This window comes from Rosa rugosa, chromosome 2 (genome assembly GCF_958449725.1).
Source record: "Rosa rugosa chromosome 2, drRosRugo1.1, whole genome shotgun sequence".
In the NCBI taxonomy this organism is placed as follows: domain Eukaryota; kingdom Viridiplantae; phylum Streptophyta; class Magnoliopsida; order Rosales; family Rosaceae; genus Rosa; species Rosa rugosa.
In genome coordinates, this window is record NC_084821.1 from 35,288,129 (window position 1) to 35,299,605 (window position 11,477).

The 11,477-nt window shown below is 38.8% G+C and overlaps 1 protein-coding gene across 1 annotated transcript; it reads left to right on the forward strand.

Moving 5' to 3' along the window:
* Window positions 1-9,321: 9,321 nt before the first annotated feature.
* On the forward strand, window positions 9,322-10,612 carry LOC133732442 (uncharacterized). The gene is made up of 2 exons (XM_062159990.1): window positions 9,322-9,779; window positions 10,100-10,612. The coding sequence occupies exons 1-2, from the start codon at window positions 9,347-9,349 to the stop codon at window positions 10,150-10,152; spliced, it is 486 nt and encodes a 161-aa protein (XP_062015974.1). The 5' UTR covers window positions 9,322-9,346; the 3' UTR covers window positions 10,153-10,612.
* Window positions 10,613-11,477: the final 865 nt, after the last annotated feature.

Here is an 11,477-nt window from a genome sequence, read left to right on the forward strand (position 1 = left end):
GTTTATTTTTGTCCACTCACGCTAACGTTTTTATGTACTTTCCCCTGGGCCTTTCGGTTTCAAATGCCCAGTGTGCAGGAGAAATTAGTTGAGGTCGGGCGTACATGGAGTCGAGGCATAGTCAACAGTATGGCTTCCGCGATTGCCTTGAATTAGGTTTTCCTCATTTACATTTCTATTAGTATTGCTCTGATTACCTGCGGAATTAAGGTTATTAAGTTGAGATTTGTGTGTTGTGAATTTGGTTGATGTTGTTTGGGGGAGCAGGGTGGCTCCAAGAGAATAAGGATGGGTGATTTAGAAGTGTAAATTCTCTTTCTACAGGTTTTGGGTTGTCCACTTTAGGGGAAGTTCTGCCTAATTTTTGGCAAAATTTCTTCTAAGGTGGGCCCCGCAGGTCCACTTCGGATTTCAGGGTGAAATTCGGGGCGGGTCCTGTCAGAAATATTTTTTTTGAACGCAAATAGGTCAGCCCTTTCATTAGATTCAGCAAGCAGTACAAAAACGAAGCAACCCTATGGGGTCGACAGAAAGCAATCGTTCCTTAGAATCACCAAAACCCTATTCTAACGAATAACATCCCAGATAGTCCCGAGTACACCCACCTTTTAGGAAATCCACGCACCATTATTCTAACAAAAACCAGAAACCTCGAAGCAGAGGATGACAAACCATCCTCCAGACAAAAAAAATGGTAACAACTAAGGCACTGGTTTTTGCGACCCAAAAAGAAATTAAATTAAAATAGCAGTAGAAGGTGTCAGACCACCTTCTACATTATCCTCTGCACCAGAAGACGACCCAAAATGGACCCATAACCCTGGCGAAATCAACCACCTCCAAGGCCCAATTTGGGTAAACCCTAGAGCCCAGCAAGCCACGTTAGGAGAAACCCTAGCCTCCCCAACATCCACCATCAGGCCCAACTTGCTGTGTGGAGCCCAGCCACTCAGCCTTGACGCTCTAGCACCTGAGACGCCGCATGCCCAAGCGTCAGCATCAGCACCGGCGCAAAAGCTACCACTACTACTTGTAACGCCACCGCCAACGCCCACGGTCAGAGACAACCCAATCTGGAAGACGCCGATGCCGCATCGGACCCATGGCCTCTCGACCTCATCACCATGACCGCCGGCAATCAAAACAAAATCAGACCAGAAAAGTCCCCCATAATCACCGACGTCGTCCTTCTCCAAAATGTCCTTGGTCGGATCTGAACCCAGATTGCCTCGACCCCAGCCTTCAACCAGTTCCCATACGACCTCGCCCAGATTGAACGGCCCAGCGCCGCTTGACACCGCCATCATGGGGCATCGACGAAACCATTCGCCGTCGCCACCAAGTAGAAGAGAAGAAAGAGGCGAGCCGCCACCTTTCCAGCCCCAATTAACCGAGCCACTGCGTAGCCGGAAAACCTCTATGCCAAGAGTCAATAGATTTGCAGTACCGCCGCCTCCAATCAAGGCAGGTGGCAGCCTTAGGGTTTTTCTCTCTAGAGAAAGAGAGAGCATCGCGACTAATTTCTTCATGAGGATATTAGACTAATACATTTCTTAATCACAACTGCAAGGAAATATAAACATAAGCAAGTATCTAATTTATACTCTCCGACGTATCTAAAACAATAGGATGCAACAGTTGTGTTTAACTGGCAGAAATTTTAATAAAGCTGATTGAAAACCTAATTTCGAGAATACCAATTACTCTGGCGGCCCCATCATCGATCTCTCGTCTTTTTCGTGGCAGGGCTTCTGTTTTTTTAAGAAAAATAGTTATACTTTAGATAATACTAGCAAATTTGCCCGCACTTTGTTGCGGGAATTACTGTTATATGTTATTGGGATAATTGAAGTTTATTAGCTAAAGTTATTGGTGGAGGTTGTTCAAAAGAGGAATTGCTTTAATAGATTATTGATCTTATAACATTACATAGCAGAATGTATGTTAATCAACTAAGAAAGCAACTGATGGTGAAGACTCCATCAGTAGAATTACTTATACGATGTAGCTGCACATAAATACATGAAAACAGGTCTTGGTAAAAGGAAGATAAACCAGAAACCAAAAGTTATATGGCGGTTGTGAAAAAAAGTAATAAACCAGACATATGTCCATCCTAATTATATCGAAAAAGAAAAAATTTTAGCTACTATGATCCATTCTCTATTGTTGTCCCAAGTTAACAAAGTAATTTGCTTTTTGGATTTTTGCAAGCTTCACCTGCTTCAAATACAAAGACATTGAATAATCATTAAACTTATGTATTGTAGGTCTTTCTCTAGTTATAACTTCTCAAAGTTTACTTTTCAACATCCCTAAACCCTAAACAGCAACAGCAGGTTATACATTAACAAAAAGTACAGTTGTTGTACATGCTTTTCTCAATTTACTCTATTCAACCCTAAACCCGAAGTAAAGAATAAGCAGAATGTCTAATTGAGAGAAGTAGGCTTTTCAAGGCGTAGAATTTACTGAGATCTTCTTATTCACATTTGAACTTTGATTTATTCATTCACAGCTCTACCTCAAACACAAAAACAAATATAGTATCATTATTCGAACTTTTATTCATCATCTATAATACAGTGACAAATGTAGACCACTAAACTCTATTAAATTGGAATGTCAGTATAGATAGGTTTTCATCAAGTCTGCTGTTCTTCAATCCTAATATAACTATGATCTTAAAGATATGAGGAAATGGCCCTGAAGCTCTTTATGAGTTTTGCTTGTCGATGCGCAGCTCTGGCAACTCTGATATGTAATTCTGCTCGAAAGTTTTATACTTTGATTTTGGCATCTGAAACCCCATTTTGACCAGTGATAAAATAGACTTGTTTGCCAAGCGTGTCTGCAAGCTACAGTGGCACATGAAGTTCCAGTGATCCAGAATTCTGTATCCCAGAATTTAACACAACATGAAATCATTGAAATGCTTATATGTCATGTTTTTATCAATATCCATCTAACTGGAGGAATACAATTTACTTTCAATGAAAACTAACAAAGTTAGATACATGATCACATATTTTTAATGTGAAGAAAGTGGAGAAGTAATAGAGAATATATTTTTACTAATCATAGCGGCAAAATAGTTTGGAGAGAAAACTCACCAGTTGAAATTCACAGATTTAGTTTGAGGGCAAAGTCCAGAAAATGATCCTAAACTCAAAACTAAAACCAACATTGCAGAAATAGCTTCCTTTCAAATTTTATCTTTTTCAATACTAAATGTTTAAAGTTCAAACAATTTTGACATCTTCTTTCATGTTACCAAAGATATACCCAAATTGAACACATAACTCTTCGAAAACCTAGCAACCTCTTCGAAGACAAACCCAAACCTTCCTCCAAAAGTCTACCAAAATCTTCAATCTCTCCTCTTCTTTTTCTTACCCCAACGATCTACCATCAAAATCAAAAACCTTACATCAAATCCATAACTCAAAATCCCAAATTTCAACCAAATACTCTCAATCAATTGCATTTTCCTGCAGGACATGTTTACTCATTCTTCTATTTCTTATTTTAAGAACAGACATCACCATTAAATGTTGCTATTTAGACTCTTTGGTGAAAGAGATCGAACACATATACTGATATATATGGGTAGAAAGGAGACTACCATATTATTATCCAAAAAAAAAAAAAAAGGACACTGCCATATTACAAAACTTCACTTCAATTACCATTTCAACTAATCGTATTAGCCAACTCTTTATTTAAGCATAAACACAGCAAAGCGACAAAACTCAATTCCCAGCTTTTCAACAAACTCGGAATCGAAACTCTGAAATTAGAAGTCAAATTCAATCACCCAAGAAAACCCCCAATTCAGTAACCCTAACCGTAAAAGCTAATCAAACAAAATCAAGCCCCTAACCACAACCCAACATAACTCAATTCCCAATTTCCGATACCCACAATCAATAACACAAATCAGAACAGAACAACAAAAAATCCAGTCAAAACGAAAAAACATAGAAATATGGGAAACAATACCTTCGATAGCGAAGCTTTCAAGATCGATCCAAACAAAATGCAGACTAACCTCTTCTCCCGCTCTCCCGATTCCAACAGTATATTATCGCCTTCCACTACTCCAGTCTCTTCTATTGTAAAACACCACCGTCAGACTAAAACAAAAACGATCGCGTAAGAAGCGTGAGGAAGAATGGCAAACTTGTAATTGAAGGAGACAGCAAGGGCAAAAACGCCACTTCATTTTGCACAGTGATGAATAGTTAACCGAGCTTTAGATATATGTATAATATTAAACCCAACAGGGTTGTTGACTCATAAGTGCAGAATTCGTCCAAATAGTGCTCGTAAGGAAAGCAGTGGTCGGCCCATTAAACCCAAATAAGCATCCGATTTTACAATACTATTTTTATATTTCAAAAAAATTACAAGCTGCCATTCTTATTCGCAAAGCAAAACATTAGAAGGTTTTCACTTTTCCGTACATAGCAGTGTATATCCACATACCACATGGTGGTCACGTGATGGGAAGAATTATATGTGCCGTCAATCATGTAAGGGTTAGCAAGGTTCTAAAAATAGCTAGACGCTAGTCTGGTGGTAGCCCGAGGACTAGCGGCCCGACTAGCGCCTAGGGGTCTAGATGGATAAATTTTTTTGTACTACGGTCAAGCCATGTCTTGATGAGTTAATAAAATTGTAAGACCCCGGAAATTCGTTATTAATTGCTAAATGTTTCCTAGAATTAATAAGTGTTCGTTGGTACGATTTCATGGTTCGAGTGTGGAGCGGAAGTGTTTCGGACAATTATTCGCTCGGAATGCTTTGATTCAAGGGTTGACTTTTTATACGTTTAGATTCTGCTAGAACGTCCTTCATGAAAGTCGTAGAGCGCGTCGATACGAGTTCATGGATATGCGGAACGCGAGAATCGGAGTTCGTATGAAGAAGTTATGGTCATTGGAAAAAGTTTCCATTTTGGGGAAGAATCCGGAAAAAAAAAATCAGAAAATATCAAGTTTCCAAAATGGGAAACTTTTCTCTCTCTTCTGTCCTGAGCCCAGTTTCGCCCACCCGACTTCGCCAGCTTCGTTCTCCCTCCTCCGGCCACCAATCGACGAATCGTTTCTTCCATTCTCTTCGCCTCAGTCCCATATCCAAGTCTGGGAAGTTTCACGGCATGGGTTGGCTCGTGCACTGCGCTACAAGGTCGGAAAGATAGGCGGTGGCGCTGCAAATCGCCCAGATCGGAGCTCACGATTCTGACCACCTCAGGCAGTGATTCTTGGGGGCTTTTGAAGCCCAGAGGACGTAGAAGCTTTCTCCCAAGGTGGCTTGCAACGATTCAACCTGTGGAGCTCGAATTTGGAAGATTGAGAATCTAGGGTTCATCGGTTTTCAAAACTTGCGAGGTAAATTCCGGCCAAATGGCTTTTATTCAGACTTTGTGCTAGTTATGAAAGTTGTAATTGGAGTTGAGATGAAGATCTTTTGTTTAGAAAGTTTTGTCAAATTTTGACTTTGGGCCGGCGGCGGTGGCGCCGCCACTGTGGTGGTGTTTTCCGGCTGGTTCCGTCCACCCCAGGAACAGTTTATGTTCCTCTTTTTAATCTACACATCGATACGATCATTTCGATATATAGTTTGTAATTTTTGGAAATCGTATGAGCAAGTTATGAATTTTCAAAGTTTTAGGGTTTTCTGTTCGATCGGTTTTCGATCCGAGAGGTTCCGGCCGTCCGATCGACTTGTAGATTTGATATATTGATCGTATAAGTGTTCCGATGACTTTTTGTGGTCTCGGATGAGGATCCAACCGTTGGATCATCGTATAATTTTGTTTTTGTGAATTATGTGCTAAGTTGAGATTGTATGTGATTAGGTGTTTGATGGAATTGTTTTGGGCGAACATTTGTTGATTGTGTGATCTCGGCTATAAGAGAAGACGCAGCAGGGTTTAGAGGTGAGTAAATCTCATGTGGTTCAATTACGAACCGAGTTAATTAATTGTCGGAATTGATTGATAATTGTAAATCGTTTTCGAAAATAAAGATTTGTTTGAAATAATATGAACTCGATCGACTACAGTTCATAGGGCTACGGCTCACAGGTAAGAAAATGAATTTAAGTATAAAATGAATTTCTTGGTTTTAGTACGTATGAACTATAGTTGGTGTTAGTGGTCATTCCTGCGTGAATGACTACGTATATATATATTTATGTGAAGGCCTGAAATTTTCTTAATTAATTTTTGAAATTCAATGTTTATTTAAGTATTGAATTTTGAATATTGAGACTATTTCATGAGTTGTTGTGCGAGAAATTTGGTTTCGAATTGAGTTTGCACAACATATACAAGCTTTTAGTAGAATTAGGGACTGCGAAGCTCGGGGAAGATAAGAGCTTTGCAGGATACCCTAGGGCATTAATGGGAAATGGTGAAACTAATAATTTTATATAAAACTGGGTATCCTCTTCGAGCTTGGCTGTTTAGGGATTGTGGGATCCTGTGATATTGGATTCTAGTTTTGTTTATGTAGGTTGGTCCGATCTTTTTTTTCGAATTCTCCATGTCGTTGGTGGGCTAGCGGTCAGGGATCGAACCAGCGGTGGTGTTGGGCTGGCGGTCAAGGATCGCGTTGGCGGCTATGTAGAAGGATCCAAATCTGGGATATGGGCGGGTTTTGCAAATGGGTCCAGATCTGGGATCCTGGTGGGGTTTGGGCTTGGACTGCTGCCCACTATCTTTGGTAGGATGTTTATCACTTGCTAGATTGACTTGGGGCTCCTGTGCGTTACTGGTATTGTATTCGAGACCCATGTCTATGGTATTTGTTTGTGAAAGATCGTCTGCAAACACGGCCATGTTTTGACAATCTTGGCCGGCTTTGATCTTTGGGTGGAAGATTGCCCTTTGGTCTACACCAAATTGACTTTTGTCATTTTGTGCGTTGAATTTGCATGGGTAGTCAAACCACCAACTATTCAATTCGCTACATGGCTGCAATCCGTATTGTAAAATCATCTCTACTTTTAGACGCTGCTGCTATTGCTCCTTTAATTTCCTTGTATTTTTGATGCATTTTGTGCATATGTTCCTTTCATATTGTTTAGTTTCTTTATGTATGCATTTTTGCATCTTGTCGTTGCATTCTTCTATAGTTCAATAAAAATTCTGACCTCTTTTTTATCAAAAAAATTATCAATGTGGTGCGAATGCTAAGAATTACACATAAATTTATTGTGATAGACATGACTCTAGAAAAACATAAAAAGTATTTATTAGTAGTAGTGTTTGAACTATAGACCAGTAGATTGCTATAATTTGAACTTTTGAAGTCATCAAATTAGTACATGAACTCCAACAAGACACTAAAACGTGTACTTTCATATGTTCAGAATTCAAGCCTTTTGCATTGTGACCATTGTCTTTCTCCAAATTATTTTGGCGAATTTTTATTCTTTAACAAACCCATATTTGTTTCACCATATTTTTATTTTCGCTAATTCGAGTCTTAATTTTGATGCCCTCTTTCCAATTGTTTTTCCTAATTCGGTTTTTCTTGGTAAATCAACTACTCGTCGGTGATCATTGATTTCTAAATGGTTAGACATTCCAATTGGTAAGCTTCCCTTTACTTATATGGGGGTTCCGATTTTCATTGGTCGCCCAAAGCGGCTTTACTTTCAAGGGCTTGCTGATAGGGTAAAAAGTCGTTTCTCACAATGGTGTGGAAGCGCTCTTTCTATGGCTGGTCGGGTAGTTCTTGTTAATTCAGTGATTAACAACATGCTCTTTCATAGTTTTTTTATTTATGCCTGGCCTCAGACAGTGTTATTAGATTTACGACGGTGGGTAAAGAAATTTGTTTGGACAGGAAATGTGCTTACTAGTGGTTATTCTACTATTGCATGGATCAAATGTTGTTCTCCTGTCAATGAAGGAGGGCTTGGTCTCAAGAATTTCCCGGTTCTTAATAAGGCATTTCTCTTGAAGAAATTTTGGGATGTTTTAACTTCTTCTTCCATGGCTTCGATATTTTTACACCATCGTTTTTTCAATAGATTGGGGCAACCATGCACTTACTGTAAGCGTTCTTCCATTTGGCCTGGTTTTCATCCTCTCTTTCATGATATTTGGAATGGTTTGCAGTGGATTATTGGTTCTGATACAAAGCTTGACTTCTGGCACCATAATTGGTTGGGTTCTTCTATCATTGATTGTTTGAGTATTCCGACTACAATAGCTAAAGCACTTCAAAATAATCTTTCAGAGTTCATTGACAATGGTAGCTGGGCTTGTCCCACTAATTTACAATTAATTTGTGCACCTATTTGGGATGACATTGTCAGGGTTGTTCTCCCCTGTAAGGATGGTATGGAGGACAAGTTGGTTTGGAAATCTGCAAAGGATGGTAGGCTAACTGATGCTCTTGCATATGATCTTAAGCGCACACATCCTAACCGTGTTCCATGGGCTCATTTTGTTTGGCATTCTAGTTTTCGTCCTAAAACTTGGTAATTTTATGGAAATACTTACATGGAAAGCTGCTTACTGATGATATTCGACAACGTTGAGGTCACCATTTGTCATCAGTCTGCTCCCTCCATCTTAGTGTTGAGATTGCAGAGCACCTCTTCTTGCATTGTTCTTTTGCAACTGCTATTTGGAGGAGGCTTTTGGATTTGTTTCAGGTTCATAGTACTTTCAATGATGTTTTCTCTTTCTTTTCTTATCCGGTACATCATGGTTTTAGCAGGGGCGGCCCTGAGGGTTGCCGCCTGAGGCAGCCGCCTCAGACCACCGGCTCTCGGGGGCCTCCGTAGTTTCTGTAGATATATATGTTAAAGATAGTATAAATATTTTGTTTGCTTTTAAAAACAATGGATGACATGTTGCTCCAGCGGAACTCTAATCAGTTTGCGTCCTCCCCACCAAGGTTCGAATCCCAGATTCTCAATCTTGTTTTCACTTCTCTTTTTTTTATTTAATCTCTTAAGTCAATTTTTCTTGGACCCCGTGGCCCAGCCCACTGTTTTTTTTTTCTTCTTCTTCTTTTTCTATATAAACTTTCCTTTTCCTTTTTCCATATGACTAACTAATTTAATTCAGAAATTTATGTAGGGAATAAAAATTCATATACTTTTGTTTTGTTATTAATTTCATATTTACTTTTATTCAAAATACATGATTTTGTATTGTTATTTGAAGCAAAAATATATATATATATATATATATATATATATATATATATATATATATATATATATACGGGAGGTCACATTTTAATTCTTCGCCTCAAGCCATTACAATCTCAGGACCGGCCCTGGTTTTAGCTCTCAGTTATCTGTGTTATGGTGGGGAATGATCGGAGCTGGTTTTTATGCTATTTGGCATGCTAGGAATGCTCTCTGTTTTCAGCATTCAATTCTTTTACCGAGTTCATTATTTCATTCTATTTGGATGCAACTCCATGAGATTAATTTTTTGAGTACCGGTACTATGAAGAATACAGTTACTGAGCTTTGTATTTTGCATCAGATTGGTATTAGTGGCCGACCTTCTAAAGCACCAAGAATTGTTGAAGTTATGTGGCATGCTCCCTCTATTCATCAAATCAAGATCAACACAGATGGTGCAGCTTGTGGCTCTCCTAGTTTGGCAGGTTGTGGGGGCATTTTCCGAGATCATTTGGGTCAGGTTCTTGGTTGTTTTGCGGGTAATCTTGGTGTCACTACTGCTTTGGAAGCTGAGTTGCGTGCAGTCATTCATGCCATTCAACTGGCCTCACAGAAAGGTTGGCATTCCATTTGGATTGAAAGTGATTCTACTTTAGTGATTCGCTTCCTTTCATCACTTAATATGGATTTGCCATGACGTCTTACTACTGATTGGTTTAATTGTCGAGCCACTCTTGCTACTAAGAATGTAAAAGTTTCACATATTTTTTGGGAAGGTAATAGTGTCGCTGATTGCTTAGCTAATTTTGGTATGGATAATGTGGGAGTTCATTGGTGGGATTCGTGTCCTCCTTGTGCAATTGCAGCCTATTCCCGTGATTTAACTGGTTTTCCCAACTATCGCTTCAATTTTTGAATGATCAGTGGCTGTCTCCAGGTTTTGAATCTATGGACCAACGTCAAAGGAAGCTTTCCCTGCTATTCTCTTAATTTGAAAGTTGCTGCTCTAGTTTTGGCTCAGTTTGTGGAGCTACTTTGCTGCGGGTGGTGTACCTTATCTTGACTTATTCTTCTCTTATTGCCTTCTTCATATGAGCTGGTCAATGGGGTCTATGGCTACTGTTTGTTCGGCTATTTAATTATGTATCATCAGTGCCTTGTCTTGGTGGGACATGGTGTTGATAAAGCAACTTGGCTTGCTATGCACTTCAGTAATTGAAGTCACCTTTGCAGAAGCACTGGATTCTGTCATTGGTTTCTGGTTTGTTGCTTTTTGGCCTCCAAAGGACTGTGTTTTGTTAGTTCTTATTTTTGGGTGTCCTTAGTAACTCCCAAGTTTTTGTTTCGGGTTGTTCTTTTTTGTTTTTGGGAGGGGTTTTGGTTTATGTCCCCCTCTCCCCTTTTATACTTTTTTTCTTTTTTATTCAATAAAATTAAATAGAGGGACGGGCGGTGGGTTTCCGGGTGTAGTGGTCCCTTCCTCTTTACGGGGAGGGTAGGCGCTCTGCGCAAAGACCGCTAACGAGGTGCTAATATAGCCTAATCCTCTGTTTTAAATTCAAAAATAAAAATAAAAAATAAGCTAAGCACAAACACAGACCAGACTCACCAAAACTCAGCATGATGAAAATTAATGACGTGGTCTATACTTATATGTCTAATCCTTGTAGCTAGCATGCTAAGCTAAGCATGTGCCTCTAATAAACAATATGCATGTTTCTGGTGTATAAGATTTTTTCTTCTTTTTGTATGTTTTTAGATCTAGAATTTTTTTCCTATTATAAATCTATAAATAGTAACATAACCTTTATATATTCTTTTTGTTGTTATTATTGTTATTCTCATTAAATTTATCAAAAAAAAAAAATTTTAATTGTTCGCCTCAGGCCTTTTGAATCTCAGGACCGGCTCTGGCATTGTCTTTCTCCAAATTATTTTGGCGAATTTTTATTCTTTAACAAACCCATATCTGTTTCACCATATTTTTATTTTCGCTAATTCGAGGATCTTAATTTTGATGCCCTCTTTCCCTTTTTTTCCCTAATTTATTTGTAGGCCCGAATGAGCTAAGCACGAACACAGACCAAACTCACCAAAACTTAGCATGATGAAAATTAGTGACGTGGTCTATACTTATATGTCTAATCCTTGTAGCTAGCTAGCTAAGCTAAGTCTATGCCTCTAATAAACAATATGCATGTTTCTGGTGTGTAAGATTTTTATCTTTTTTTTTTGTATGTTTTTAGGTCTAGAATTTTTTTTCTATTATAAATCTATAAATAGTAACATAAACTTTATATATTTCTTTTTGTTGT